The sequence below is a fragment of the Kogia breviceps genome, chromosome 16 (genome assembly GCF_026419965.1).
Source record: "Kogia breviceps isolate mKogBre1 chromosome 16, mKogBre1 haplotype 1, whole genome shotgun sequence".
Lineage (NCBI taxonomy): Eukaryota > Metazoa > Chordata > Mammalia > Artiodactyla > Physeteridae > Kogia > Kogia breviceps.
Window position 1 is genome coordinate 2,470,808 of NC_081325.1, and position 15,136 is coordinate 2,485,943.

The window sequence follows — 15,136 nt, forward strand, 5'->3', positions numbered from 1 at the left end:
AAAGTGATTCAGTTATGTATGTACACACATATATGTATATATATTCTTTTCCATCATGGTTATTACAGGATACTGAATGTAGTTCCCCATGCTATACAGTATGGCCTTGTTTATCCATTTTATGTATTGTAGTTTGTACCTGCTAATCCCAAACTCCTAATTAATCCTCCTCCCCTTCCCCTTTGGTAACCACAAGTTTGTTTTCTATGTCTGTGAGTCTGTTTCTGTTTTGTAAATAAGTTCATTTGTACCATATTTTAGATTCCACATGTAAGTGATATCATATGATATTTGTCTTTCTCTGTCTGACTTCACTTAGTATGATTATCTCTAGGTCCATCCATATTGCTGCAAATGGCATTATTTCATTCTTTTATGGCTGATATTCTATTGTGTATATATATCACACCTTCTTGATCCATTTATCTGTTGATGGACATCTGTGTTGCTTCCATGTCTTGGGTATTGAGAATAGTGCTGCTGTGAACACTGGGGTGCATGTATCTTTTAGAATTAGAGTTCTCATCTTTTTAAAAAATGTTTATCTATTTGGTCGCACCTGGTCTTAGTTGTGGCAGTCAGGCTCCTTAGTTGCAGGTCACCAGCTCCTTAGTTGCGGCTTGCCAGCTCCTTAGTTGTGGTAGGAGGGCTCCTTCATTGTGGCATGTGAACTCTTAGTTGTGGCATGCATGTGCGATCTAGTCCCCTGACCAGGGATCGAACCCAGGCCCCCTGCATTGAGAGTGCGGAGTCTTACCCATTGCGCCACCAGGCAAGTCTCTAGAGTTTTCATCTTTTCCAGTTATGTGCCCAGGAGAGGGATTGCAGGATCATATGGTAACTCTATTTTTAGTTTTCTGAGGAACCTCCATACTGTTTTCCATAGTGGCTGCACCAATTTCCATTCCCACCAATGGTGTAGGAGGGTTCCCTTTTCTCCATATACTCTCCAACATTTATTGTTTGTAGACCTTTTTTAAAATTTTTATTTTATTTATTTTTATTTTTTGGCTGCGTTGGCTCTTTATTGCTGTATGTGGGCTTTCTCTCGTTGCGGTGAGTGGGGGCTACTCTTCGCTGCAGTGCACAGGCTTCTTATTGCGGTGACTTCTCTTGTTGCAGAGCACAGGCTGTAGGCATGCAGGCTCAGTAGTTGTGGCACATGGGCTTAGTTGCTCCGCAACATGTGGGATCTTCTTGGACCAGGGCTCAAACCCGTGTCCCCTGCATTGGCAGGTGGATTCTTAACCACTGTGCCACCAGGTAAGTCCGCATGTATCTTTTTGAATTATGTTTTCTTCTGGATATATGCCCAGGAGTGAGATTGTGGGATCATATGGTAGCTCTGTTTTTATTTTTTTAAGGAACCTCCATACTGTTTTCCATAGTGGCTGCACCAATTTACATTCTCACCAATGGTGTAGGTGGGTTGCCTTTTCTCCACACACACTCCGGCATTTATAGTTCTTTTAAAAAATTCTTTTTAAAAAATTGATTAATTTTTATTTTTGGCTGTGTCGGGTATTCGTTGCAGCATGCATGATCTTTCCTGGCAGTGTGTGAGCTTCTCTCTGGTTGTGGCACACAGCCTTCTCTCTAGTTTTAGTGTGTGTGTTTTCTCTTCTCTAGTTGTGGTGTGCAGGTTCCAGAGTGCGTGGGCTCTGTAGTTTGTGGCACGAGGGCTCTTTAGTTGAGGCGTGCGTGCTCAGTAGTTGTGGCGCACGGGCTTAGTTGCCCCACGGCATACGGGATTTTAGTTCCCCGACCAGGGATTGAACCCGTATTCCCTGCATTGCAGGACAGATTCTTTACCACTGGACCACCAGGGAAGTCCCGCATTTGTTGTTTGTAGACTTTTGGATGATGGCCATTCTGACTGGTGTGAGATGAAACCTCATTGTAGTTTTGATTTGTGTTTCTCTAATAATTAGTGATGTCGAGCATCTTTTTATGTGCTTTTTGGCCACCTGTATGTCTTCTTTGGAGAAATGTCTATTTAGGTCTTCTCATTTTTTGATGGGGTTCCTTGTATTTTTTTGATATTGAGCTACATGAGCTGTTTGTATATTTTGGAGATTAATCCCTTGTTGGTTGCATCATTTGCAAATATTTTCTCCCATTCTGTGGGTTGTCTTTTCATTTTGTTTATGGTTTCTTTTGCTGTGCAAAGCTTTTAAGTTTCATTAGGTCCCATGTGTTTATTTCTGTTTTTTTTTTTTTTTTTTTTTTTTTTTTTTTTTTTTTTTTGTGGTACACGGGCCTCTCACTGTCGTGACCTCTCCCGTTGCGGAGCACAGGCTCCAGACGCACAGGCTCAGTGGCCATTGCTCACGGGCCTAGCCGCTCCGCGGCATGTGGGATCTTCCCGGACTGGGGCACGAACCCGTGTCCCCTGCATTGGCAGGCAGATTCTCAACCACTGCGCCACCAGGGAAGCCCTATTTCTGTTTTTATTTCCATTACTCTAGGAGGTGGATTCAAAAAGATATTGCTGAGATTTATGTCAAAGAGTGTTCTGCCTATGTTTTCCTGTAAGAGTTTTATAGTATCCAGTCTTACACTTAGGTCTTTAATCCATTTTGAATTTATTTTTGTGTATGGTGTTAGAGAATGTTCTAATTTCATTCTTTTACACGTAGCTGTCCAGTTCTCCCAGCACCCCTTATTGAAGAGACTGTCTTTTTGCCATTGTACATTCTTGCCTCCTTTGTTATAGATTGGCCATAGATGTGTGGGTTTATTTCTGGGCTTTCTATCCTGTTCCATTGAGCTATATTTCTGGTTTTTTGCCAGTACCATACTGTTTTGGTTACTGTGGCTTTGTAGTATAGTGTGAAGTCAGGGCACCTGATTCCTCCAGCTCTGTTGTTCTTTCTTTTTTTTTTGGTGGTACGCGGGCCTCTCACAGTTGTGGCCTCTCCTATTGCGGAGCGCAGGCTCCGGACGCACAGGCCCAGTGGCCATGGCTCACGGGCCCAGCCGCTCCGCGGCATGCGGGATCCTCCCGGACCGGGGCACGAACCCGTGTCCCCTGCATTGGCAGGCGGACTCTCAACCACTGCGCCACCAGGGAAGCCCCTCTGTTGTTCTTTCTTAAGATTGCTTTGGCTCTTTGGGATCTTTTGTGTTTCCATATGAATTAAAAATTTTTTTTCTAGTTCTATGAAAAATGCCATTGGTAATTTGATAGGGATTCCATTGAATCTTGTAGATTGCTTTGGGTAGTATGGTCACTTGAACAATATTGATTCTTCCAGTCCAAGAACATATCTCTCCACCTGTTTGTGTCATCTTCAGTTTCTTTCATCAGCATCTTACAGTTTTCAGACTACAGGTCTTTTGCCTCCTTAGGTAGATTTATTCCTAAGTATTTTGTTCTTTTTGATGCAGTGGTAGATGGGATTGTTTCCTTAATTTGTTTCTGATATTTTATTGTTAGTATATAGGAATGCAACAGATTTCTGTGTATTAATTTTGTATCCTGGAACTTTACCAAATTCATTGATGAGTCTAGTAGTTTTCTGGTAGCGTCTTTAGGATTTTCTATGCATAGTATCATGCTCCTGTGTATACGCTCTGCCCCTACTACCCATCTCCATCTCATTGTGCTTCCTTCTTTACATCTGTAGTTGTAGAACATCTTTTCTGGTAGGTTCTGGTCTTTTTTTTAATTGGTAGTTGCTCTGTAAATATTTGTCATTTTGGTGTGCCTGTGAGCTTGGGAGTCTTCCTGCTCCACCATCATGGCTAAGCTCCAAAAAAGGGGCCAAAACATCTTAACTTTAAAATGGAGAGCCGAGGGCTTCCCTGGTGGCGCAGTGGTTGAGAGTCCGCCTGCTGATGCAGGGGATATGGGTTCGTGCCCCGCTCCGGGAAGGTCCTACGTGCCGTGGAGCGGCTAGCCGCAGTGGGAGAGGCCACAACATTGAGAGGCCTGCGTACGGGGGGGGGGGCGAAAGGGAAATTTACCAACCACGAAGAAAGAGCAGATACGAAAGAAACGAAGCTTTAGCAGCTCATAACAGCCTTCGATTTCCCAAGAGTCTTGGCTCCAAGGGAACTGCTCTCGCCGGTTTTGGGCTCCTGGCAGAGGCCTTACTTGCCTTCGTGGAGGTCAGAGCCCCCGAGAGCCACAGCCTGGGGACACAAGGAACTGGGTGGGGACAGAGCCAGGACCCAGGTCCAGACCGCTCTGATTCCCCTGGCTGTGCTCCCCACATATGGGCTGTTAGAAAAGCAACATTCAGCCTCCAGAATATAAAAATATTTTCTCATTTACTTTGTGTCATCGTGTTTGTTTCTCTTAAGCTTTAGAAACAAATACGACAAAAGTAAAATCAATGTGATTGCTCAGTAAGTTTTTTTAAAGTCACGTTGACATAGTAAGAAACATATTGTAGGAATACTGAGGTTTATTACAGTTTAGAGGTACACATTGCTTATTTATGTTGACACCCCAAAGATACACATCCACCAACACTCCAAGTACTTTTTACTTGTTTATGTTTCTCAATTTTGGGTATTAGTGTAAAGGTAACTTTTCTCTAGGATGTGAATAATGCACAACCATTTATTTTTAGGCTTTGCTACTTTTCTTTTTAAATTCCTCCTGGGAATTTAAGCAACTACACCTACGTTTATTTTGCAATAAACAACTCCATGCGTCACAATAGCAGCAAGGGAATAAATGGAAAGAAAAAGAAACAGCACAAGGAGGAGAGGAGAGGAGGGGTGATGGGGAGGTCGAGGGACCTAACGGGAGGGGCAGGGGGGCCACCCGCCTGTGGGCACATGGGCCCTGTACGGATGAGCCTGCACTGGGGGTACCCGCAGGGGCGCTGGCCGGGTGTTAGGGAGCGTCAGGAAAGTGGAATTTTCGCATGGAGAGCCCAGGTTGGCTCTGCTCTGTGGCCAGAACTGTCAGCAGGGGCGGCAGCAGCGACAGCTCCCAGCTCGTGGCGGGGGAGGTCACCGCTGTCTCCGGATATTTAGCCGCGCTGCTTTCAGGAGGGCTGAACCAGGAAGGGCGCTTCTGCTCGCCCCTCCTCCGACCCTGCGTCCGCCACGCCCCGCCCCCCCCGCGTCGCCTCCGCGCCCCCCCCCCAACAGCCGTCGCCCAGTTGTCCAATCCACTGTGCGAGGCGGTGCCGTGGACATCGCGTTTTCTTCATTATGTTGTCCCTAAAACTGTAAAAGAATATTAATTAGAGAAAGTACAGAGGTGAGCTCCGCCCCCTTTCTAATGTTCCCGCTGGTTTCCCTCGTGCGCCCCTTCCGCCGGGTGCACGGTCAGACTGCGTCCAGGCGCCGCGGGCCCAGGTCCCCACGGACGGGAGCTGCGGCTCCCAGGGAGGTGGCCGGCAGGGGGCAGCGCCGGCCAACCCACCTGCCCGCCGGCCCCGGGCATCTGGGCACCTGGGGAGACCTTGCTTCTGGTTTTCTCGTTGGCAAGTTCACTGCCGCCTGGCGCCCGGCTTCGTTATTCTGACGATTTAGAAGCAAAGCCTTTCTGCCTCCCCGGGTATCTGTGTATTGTCTGTGTATCACAACAGGTGTCATGTCCTTTCTGTTAAGAACGGCAGGGAGGGAGGAAAGGACGGAGGCAGTCGACTGCCAGCGGGGATGGGGCTCCAGGGACAGCACACGACACTGGGTGCGGGAGGGGACATCGTCAGACTCTGTGCTAGAGGAGAAACTCATCCTTTAAAGCAAATTGGTAGGAAATGCTGGTATTTCTCCCCCCAAATATTTTTATGCATAAGTGACTTTAATTGGTGCAAGGCCTGCATGGATCTTTTTCTCGGAGCCGCTCAGCGGGCCTGGGCTGCGGCCACCAACGTTCCAGAGTAAAAAATAGAAGCGTTGTTGGGAGCGCCGTCGTGGGGTGACGCGCCCTCCTGAAAATAGGCCGCTGGTCTTGCTTTGAAGGTTGTCTTCTCTGACTGCTGGGTCTTGTTCTATGTAAGATGAGTGACTAGTCCATCCCGTCGTCCCCTGAATACAATGTCTGTGTCCTTCATACGGGTGGAAGCACTGGGCGGTGAGCACGCCTGCCGCGAGCCGCCGGCCTCTTGGCCTCGGTCCTCCAGAAATGACACACGAGGCCTGAAGGGGGGCAGCGGGTGCCCGGCTCCCGCGGTCGAGGGGAAAACGACCTTCCAAAATGCTCCCGGGACCAGGCACCGCGTCTGGGCTCGTGTTCCGTGAGGAGCATTCCCCACGGCGCGCACGAGGCGCCTGGCCCGCCCGCCCCAAGGTCGGACGCAGCGCACATGGCTCTGACACCAGATTCTGCGGCTTCCCTGGACGGAGAGTCTGCGCCGCCGTGGCAGGAGCTCTGTTTTTCCTTTGAAGCGGAATGTGTGGCATCTGCCCCGAGGGAGAAAAGGGCCCTAGAGAAGCTCTGGCTCGTTCCTTCCCTGGTTCCCTTTCTCTGTCCCTCTGCAGGGCTTTTGTCCTGAATCATCTTCCAGGTTCTTTCCAAGTGTCTCTGCTCCTCCCTGAGCTCCCAGGTGGACAGGTCTTGCACGGAGTCAGCGGGTCACCCTTTTCCAAGGGCCCCGTGGTGGTGGGGCTGAGTCCCCGGGGGCCTCAGGCCCCTCGTGCAGGGCTGGGCCCTGGGGGTGGGCCGGGCCTTGCAGGCTCCGCGGGGACCAGCCTGGCAGCAGAGGAGCCGGTGGGTCAGCATCGGCCTCCCTGGCTCGGGGTCAGGGCTGTCCGAGGCCAGGCTCAGGAACGCAGCACGGTGGCCTCGGCCCAGGGTCACTGACCCCTGGCTGTCCTTGCCGGCACAGGGCCAGGTGCGCCCGCGGGGACGGCCTCGGGGTCCACGCGGTCAGGCCCTTGTGCCTCCCAGCTGGTTCCACGTCCTCTTCCCCAGTGACACACACACTCAGGTTCTCGTTGGGCGGGGCTGTGTTCAGGGCTTCCTGGCAGCCGTGGTGAAAGCCCATCCGCCGGGGGGCCGCCGTCTCCTGTTCCCGCGCCCCTGGCGGTCGGACCCGTTGCACAGGGAACCGCAGACCTGCCTCGGTGCCCTGTGGTCTCTCAAACCCAGGCCCAGCGGCCTCCCCCGGGGCTGGTGAGGACTGTCCAGGGGGCTTTTAGGCCCAGCCCGGCCTGGCCGTGCAGCTCCCTGAGCTCTGCAGCCCTGGGGAGGGGGCAGCACCCCAGCAGAGAGCAAGCCAGGTCTGAGCGCCACTGTCCATGCTGGCTCAGCAGTGACCTTGTGGGCTAATTAGACTCCTTGGCTTGGGCGTCCAGTGGGAGGGTCCCGAGAGGGTCCCGAGATGGGGGGGGATGGGGAAGTGTCCCGGTTGTGTGCAGTCACCCCCCCCGGAGGTGCTGGGGGCTTCTGTCCGGGGCTCCCAGACACGAGCCAGGCGGTCACTTGGCGGCCAGCAGGCTGAGCTCCTGAGTGTGGAGGGAAGCATGGGAATCGGGGTTGAACAGGCCCCAGGCCACACGGTTCTGAAAACCACAGTCTGGAAACCTCGTTTCTGCCTTAATTGCCCACGTCCAGGAGAAACGGCGCTTGGGAAGAGACGCCGTCCCCTCAGCGTCCCTGAGGGCTGCCGGATGTCTTCGCGTTACCGGCGTCTTGAAGGCTGGTGGAGCCCCTCCTATTCTTCCTCGCAGCTGTTGAGACTGTTTTGGGCCCTCTTCTCTCTGTACGAGTTTTAGGATCAGCCTGCCAAGTTCTAAGAGAAATTACGAGAATTGCACTGGCTTTATAGATTACTTTGGGGAGAGTCTCCGATATCTTAGAAACTCGGGATTACAGGCGTCTTTTCTAAGCGGGAAACGTTGATAAAAATATCCCTTTATTAGTCCTGCCATCAGGAAGGTGGAGGAAGCAGCCCGCCCGTCAGATCCACCCCCTGCACTTGGCAGAGAATCAGCAGGGGCGACGACTCCTCCGGTGTTGCTGGTTGGTAGCCAGGTTGGGCCAAAATTGGAGGTTCGGGGCGCTGACTCCAGGCCGCCCCTTTCAGAAAGTCTGTTTTGACCTTGGGATCTGGGGACTCCGGGCTGTTGAGGCCACTTGGTTCCACCCGTTGCTTCCGGGCGCAGGGGCCTTTCCCCACTTCTTCCTGGCTTTGGGGCCTGGGGTCTTGGGATTGCTGTTAAAGAAGTGGTCACACAGCCTCGGTTGTTTGAAATTAAACTCATTTGTGTTTTGCAAAGAGGGAGGATGGGTTTGTGCATAAACGCGGCCGTGGCTCTGCCGGTGACCTGCTGCACTCCTCGGGGAACTGCCTCGAATTGTTTCCTACCCTGTCCAGGGCCCAAGCGGCTCTTTTTCTGGCCCTGCGTCACTCACATTCCTCTGGGCTCAGTTTCCACCCCGTCTCCCCACGTCCTTTGTTCCTGGATTAAGCTGGGTCAGCTGTCGCTCCCTGCGGCCAAGCTTCACACGTGGGGTCCCTGTGGGGGGGACCTGGCCTTGCTGCCGCAAGTTCCCTCTGCTGGGTGTGCACGGTGGCGGCAGCAGCAGGAGGCCGAGGGGGGTGGGCGCCGGGGGCCATCGGCCGCGTGTCCTTCTGGGGTGACAGAGGATCCCTGCTGGCAGCTGGCTTTACCCCGAAAGCACTCCTGAGGATTTTCCCAGAATCTCAGGGCGGGGGGTTGGGGTGACGGGCCTGCGTCTGTCCCGTGTCCCGAGGCTCCTGGACTTTCCTCCTGAGCCCCGTGCCCACGCCCCGTCGTGGTCCCCGCCGGCCCCCCGTCTGCAGTGCTGGGTGTCGGGTGGGATGGATGCGTTGCACCCCGTCCCGTGGTAGCACGAACCCCTGATGCTGAGCCATCCACGTTCCCGTCCCAGGTGGGGTGGGCAGGGGTCCCATTGTCCCAGTGCCTTGGCCAGAGGTGTTCCTGTGACAGTGGAAAAACTTCAGTCCCTCGGGCCAACTGGCGGGAGTCGGGGGGATATTTTTAGTCGGATGAGGCTTCTGACCCGTCACCGCATCCAGGCGGCCATCAGGTCCACCTACAAAACTAGCAGGTGACATGGGGACTGTCACCTGTGTAGAAGGAGAAACCCCAGTTGTTTGAAAGGGATCTTTATGCCCTCGGGTTGGGGCCTCCCTCCCACACCCGATTCCGTCCCGTGGCTGCGTCTACGCTGCCGTCTGCACGAGCTTCCCGTCGTTGCCAGCCTGCGCCTGTCTGCGTCTCACGGCCCCCTGTGGCTTCCGGGACCCGTGACTCCAGACTCTCTGCTCTGGGCTCAGGGGTCCTGCCACGTCGCAGATTTCTTCACGAGTCCCTTCCCCACCGCACACACGCGTGTAGACACACACGTACACACAAACACACACGCGTGCGCGCGCACCACTCCCCCGGCTCCCTCCCCCACCACCTGCGAGCCCAGCCCTCTGGCCTCGCGCACCCCGGGGCTCCCCTGAGTCCCGTGTGCGGGGGTGTCCGGCCCCTGGCTGCGCGGCAGGAGCTTGGAAATCGAGGCTCACTGCTGACCTGCCGAGACAGGTTCACAGGCACACGGTCACTCTGTGTGTGTGTGCGTGTGTGCGTGCGTGTGCGTGCGTGCGTGTGCGTGCGTGCGTACACACTCACGAGCTTGGTAGTTTCCCCAAAAGATAAAGACTCTGTTAAACAAAACCACAATACCATTGAACACACCTAAAATTGAATACTTCCTTCATATCTTCAAATGGTCCAATTTGGATTTTCTTGATTGTCTCGTATTTTTAAAACTTAAAGTTTTTTCTTTTATTACGTAATTCTTTGCTTTGAAATAATTTAAACGTAACAGGAAACTTTGTGAAATTACAAGGAAATCCCTGTACCCTGTCCCCAAACTGCCCAAATGTCAGCATCACAGCTCAGCAAACTACCAAGATGAGGCGCTGCGTGGCTGCGGCGCCATATTCTGAACTGGGACCTTCAGAGGGTCCTGCCCATGCCTCCTCCCTGCCCCGGGGTCCAGCCTCGGCAGCTCAGGGCCCCTTTGTCTCTCGTGGCTGTGACACTTGTGAACAGTGCTGGTCCATTGTTTTGTCCAGTGTCCCTAAGGGTTGGATATGTTTTTTAAGCAACCATATAGTTTCTCATCCAAATGAAAACACTTGGGAATTGGGGCTCAGCTACTAGCTGCACCTGGTCGGCTGGTGTAAACCAGGTCAGCGATGCCCCAGTACTTACATCGCTCTGCTCAAGGGGCTCCATTTTTTAAATTGAGATACAGTTGACATGTTATTATTAGTTACAGGTGTGCAATATGATGCAATATCTGCATATATGGCAAAATGATCACAATAAATCTAGTCAGCGTCCGTCACCACAGTTATACATCTTTTGTGCATGATGAGAAATTTTAAGATGTACTCTCTTAGCATCTCTCGAATATGCTATACAGTATTGGTTTTTTATACGTCTTTATTGGAGTATAATTGCTTCACAATGCTGTTAGTTTCTATTGTACAACAAAGTGAATCAGCCATATACATACACATGTCCCCATATCCCCTCCCTCTTGAGCCTCCCTATCCCACCCCTGTAGGTGGACACAAAGCACCGAGCTGATCTCCCTGTGCTATGTGGCTGCTTCCCACTAGCTAGCTCTTTTGCACTTGGTAGTGTATATATGTCCATGCCACTCTCTCACTTTGTCCCAGCTTACCCTTCCCCCTCCCCGTATCCTCAAGTCCATGCTCTACCTCTGCGTCTTTATTCCTGTCCTGCCCCTAGGTTCATTAGAACCTTTTTTTTTTTTTTTTAAGATTCCATATATATGTGTTAGCATACGGTATTTGTTTTTCTCCTTCTGACTTACTTCACTCTGTAGGACAGACTCTAGGTCCATCCACCTCACTACAAATAACTCAATTTCGTTCCTTTTTATGGCTGAGTAATATTCCATTGTATGTATGTGCCACATCTTCTTTATCCGTTCATCTGTCGATGGACACTTTGGTTGTTTCCATGTCTTGGCTGTTCTAATAATGCAGTGATCATACGTCTTTTCAAGTTAGTGTTTTTGTTTCCTCGGATAAATACCCAGCAGTAGAACTGCTATATTATTTAGTAGTTCTATTCTTAACTTTTTTGAGGATTCTCCATATTATTTTCCAGTGTCTGCACCAACTTACATTCCCACCAACAGTACACAAGGGTTTCCTTTTTCTCCTCATCTTCGCCAACACTTATTTCTTGTCTTTTTTTTTGGTGTGGTGGGGGGCGTGTTGTGTCTTCGTTGCCGCGCACAGACTTTCTCTAGTTGCGGTGAGCAGGGGCTACTCTTCATTGCGGTGCACAGGCCTCTCTTGTTGCAGAGCACGGGCTCCAGGCACACGGGCTTCAGTAGTTGTGGCTCGTGGGCTCTAGAGCGCAGGCTCAGTAGCTGTGGCGCACGGGCTTAGCTGCTCCGCGGCACGTGGGATCTTCCCGGGCCAGGGCTCGAACCCGTGTCCCCTGCATTGGCAGGTGGATCCTTAACCACTGCGCCACCAGGGAAGTCCTCTTTTCTTTTTGATAATAGCCATTCTGACAGATGTGAGGTGGTTTTGATTTGCATTTCTCTAATAATTAGCAATGTTTGAGCATCTTTTCATGTGCCTATTGGACATCTATATTCCTCCTTTGGAGAAATGTCTGTTCAGGTCTTGAACCCATTTTTTAATCAGGTTCTTTTGGTATTGAGTTATATGAATTCTTTGTGTTTTGGGTATTAACCCCTGATCAGATATTTGCTTTGCAAATACTTTCTGCCCTTTGGTGGGTTGCGTTTTCATTTTGTTGATGATTTCTCAAGGCTCTTTTAATATTTAGGTTCCCCTGCCTGTTTGTTCCCTCTTGGAATGAAACCTCTGTTGAGTTTCTTTTATTTGGTATCTCTCTATATACTTATGTGAATGATCTTATTTAACTACTATTCATATGCTAATATTTTAAAAATCTCCATCTCCAGCCAAGATCTGGCTTGGGCTCCAGACGGCCTTCCACTCCGTAGTCGGAGGGATCTAAAATTCCGTCCGATTGGGTCACTTGTGTCTTTAACATCCTTCCTGTTGCCTTCAGGGTCCGATCCAAACTCCTGTCGTGAACTGGAGGCCTCCACCGGTGGCTCCAGCCCCAGCTCTTAGTTGCTCTCCCGCGCTGCAGCCGCTAGCTGACGTGGGCCCTCAAATCTAGGCTTTGACCTCTGCCCTAAATGCCCTTTCTCCTTCATCTGGGTGAATCCACCCAGGTTCCACTTTACCAGGAAGCCTCCTCTGCTGTGATGGCCAGATTTAACTTTGTTTCTTTGTATATTTATCCCCTGAGAGGGTGGGTCCTTGGATGGTAGATTACTATAGTATTTCATCTATATTCCTACTGCCTGAAACACCACTGGCACTTAGGTGTTTGTCGAATAAATGTTGACTATGATTGCGGATATTATAAATTCCTTTTCCTTCTCATGTAAGTTAGGGTCCAATCTTGACCTCGGGGTCTGAAGGACAGGAAGCTGAGGAGTCCAGACTCACCACCAGGCTCTTAGCATCTCCTGAGCTCTCCCTCTATGCCGGCGCTGTGGTGGGCTTGTTAGAACATGAGAGTGAGTCCCGATGCAGGCCTTACGCTTCCCCCCCTCCAGGGGAAGACGTGGAAAATGTGCAGTTCTGTCCGAGAGGCCCACGGTGCTACGAGACGGGGAAAGAAGAGGTTAAATCTGACTAAGGAAATCTGAAAACTCAAGATAATGACTTGCATGGGACCTTAAAACATGGCGCGTCTTCGCTGACCTGAGATTGGTCTGGGGGAGAGCTCACCTTGAGCGAAAGCTTAGCCGCGGCCCCTGCCAGGCGGCCCGCCGTGGGGGCGGGGCGGGCACGTGGACGGCTGGGAAGGTACGTGGGTGAGGAGTGGGTCGTGGAGGCCTTTGAAGGCGAAGCCCAGGAGCTGGGATCTTTCCTGACCTGACCTCCCCTGCCCGACAGGGGGTCTGGGGGGGGCCTGTGCCCCCGGAGGAGATGGGGATGAGGCATTATGGAGGTGGAAAAGCTGGAAAAGTAAAGTTCTTACAAAGGCAGCACCGAGGGAAAAGTGCTGAGACGCTTATGAAAGATAGTTTCGACTCTGTGGGCCTGCCGGAGGGACAGCGGGCCGAGTGGGGTCGCCGCGGGTCTCCGCGTCGACGCCAGGGGCAGGCAGGTGCCTTCGCAGGCCGGCCCCGCCGCCCTCCTCCTGCTGGCACACAGATCCCCAAGGCCCCTCCTCGCACAGCAGTGAGAAGGTAGTCGGGGCCAGACCTCCCTGCTCCCCCGTTGCTGTCCGCCTGGTCGCCCCGACTTCTCCTCTGACCTCGTCCCCGCATGCACATGGTGGCCAAGGACTCAGAAATGTCCCTCTGGGCTCTGGGATGCTCAGGGGCAGGGCGGCACGGTCCCTGACTTTGAGGGCCACCCTCCGTCCGTCTTCAGGGCATCCTGAGGCCGCCCCTACCCCCTCCCTCCTACCCCCTCCCTCCCCGGCCTCGGCCCGCAGGCGAGACCCCGCCTTAGTTCTTCCCTGCTGTGTAAGTGGCCCGTAGCTGGTGTCAGGTGGGTTTGTTGTTGCACGAAGATACCATTTCTGAGGCTGTCCACGGGCCACGGGCACTTGGCCTGGTTGACACGGCCTCCAGGCCGCCCACGCTTGACACCCGGTCAGGTTCTGCGTCCCGGCCCAGTTTGCTCAGTTCACCCGTCGCGTGCCTTCCCGCCTCTGCTTTTTCGTAACTGGCTGTCAGAAGGTCCTTCTCATCTGGAAACTTACCAGCTTGGCTGGTGCCCTGCAGTCCGCGGTGAGGACCGAGGGACACTAGTCCACAGAGGTTGTGTGTGAGGGACAAGAAGCTTTTGAAAGCCTGGCCGCGCCCTCCCTGCAGAGCCCCAGGTCCCAGGGGTGGGCACCCTTGGGCACCTCTTGCTTGCTCCGTTTCCTTCCCAGGCTCCCCTCGGGCCAGCACTCGGGGGGCCTTCCCGGGCGTGGTGCGCGGTGGGCGTATGGAAGTGTGTGTCCCTTGAGAGGTCAGGTCACGGCTGTGACTCTTGAGACTTCAGCGTCACAAGGACCCAGCTCCAAAAGTAAGAGGGCAGATGAATGGAAGTGAGTCTGGGGTCTTGGCGATCCCATGAGGTGGGGCAAGTGTCCGCACGCAAGGGGACGTTAGGGAGGAGTCCTGCGTTCCGTCGGTGACCTCCCGGTTTCGGGGGCAGGGTCCAGCCAGCAGCCACAGGCCCTCCTGGGTGCCGACAGCTGGATCTTGGCACCTGACCAGAAAGTAGGGAGACTGGGGGAACACGGAAGTGGTCCAGTCTACGGCATCCTTCGCTTCCCGCCCGCCCACCCCCTGGCGTGGCTCGGCCCCTCTCCCTCACGCGGGGGGCACGTGGGCCCTGGGACTGTGGGATGCAGGGCCCGCTCCAGGGGCTCCTGGCCAGGTGTCTGTCTGGCAGCCGCCTGTGCTTGGGGCTGTCAGCGGCGGGGAGGCCTGGGCCGTCTCATCGTGCACGCGGGCTGTGCGCTGCACGCCTGTCCCACGCGCACCGGTGCAGAGTCTGAAAGCGTTTGCAGGGAATGTGGCCTGAGGGACGGCCGTGAAGCGTCTCGCTTTAAATACAGTGAAGGCCAGTGGCTGCTCGGCTTCGGCCCCTCGCTTAGTCAGTGATCCCGGTGCCCCCGGCCCAGGAGCCAAGCCCTCAGGGCCCGCCCTCTCCCCGCAGGATCTCCTACGACCCCGGCCGCTTCCCCAGGTACCTGCCCGAGGCCTACTGCCTGTGCCGGGGTTGCCTGACCGGGCCGCGCGGGGAGGAGGACGTGCGGCTGCGCAGCGCCCCGGTGCTGGTTCCCGCGGTGGTCCTGCGCCGGACCCCGGCCTGCGCGGGCGGCCGCGCCGTCTACACCGAGGAGTACATCACCATCCCCGTGGGCTGCACCTGCGTGCCCGGGCCGGACAAGGAGGCGGACGGCGCCAACTCCAGCCTGGACAAGCCGGCCCGGCCCTGAGCCCCCATCCCCAACCCGGCGCCCCCCGGACACTCGGACGGAGCGCCCTGCGCCGGGCCGGACTGCTCTGCGTGCGGGCCTGACCTCCTGCATCCCCCAGGCTTCCTCTCGGGCAGGAGCGCAGGGCGGCGGAAGGTGACGGTAA

At 53.7% G+C, this 15,136-nt stretch overlaps 1 protein-coding gene across 4 annotated transcripts in view; it reads left to right on the plus strand.

The window, feature by feature from the left end:
- Positions 1-15,136, plus strand: part of IL17D (interleukin 17D) — a 34,623-nt gene that overhangs the window by 8,725 nt on the left and 10,762 nt on the right. Inside the window, exon 3 of one of the 4 annotated variants that reach the window (XM_067016424.1) lies at positions 14,709-15,132. The exons of 2 other annotated variants lie outside the window; for them this stretch is intronic. In XM_067016424.1, coding sequence (XP_066872525.1) covers positions 14,709-14,991 — 283 coding nt within the window. In that variant the 3' untranslated portion in view covers positions 14,992-15,132. The remainder of the gene's footprint in view (positions 1-14,708; positions 15,133-15,136) is intronic. One more of the 4 variants, XM_059041490.2, reaches the window with a different exon arrangement.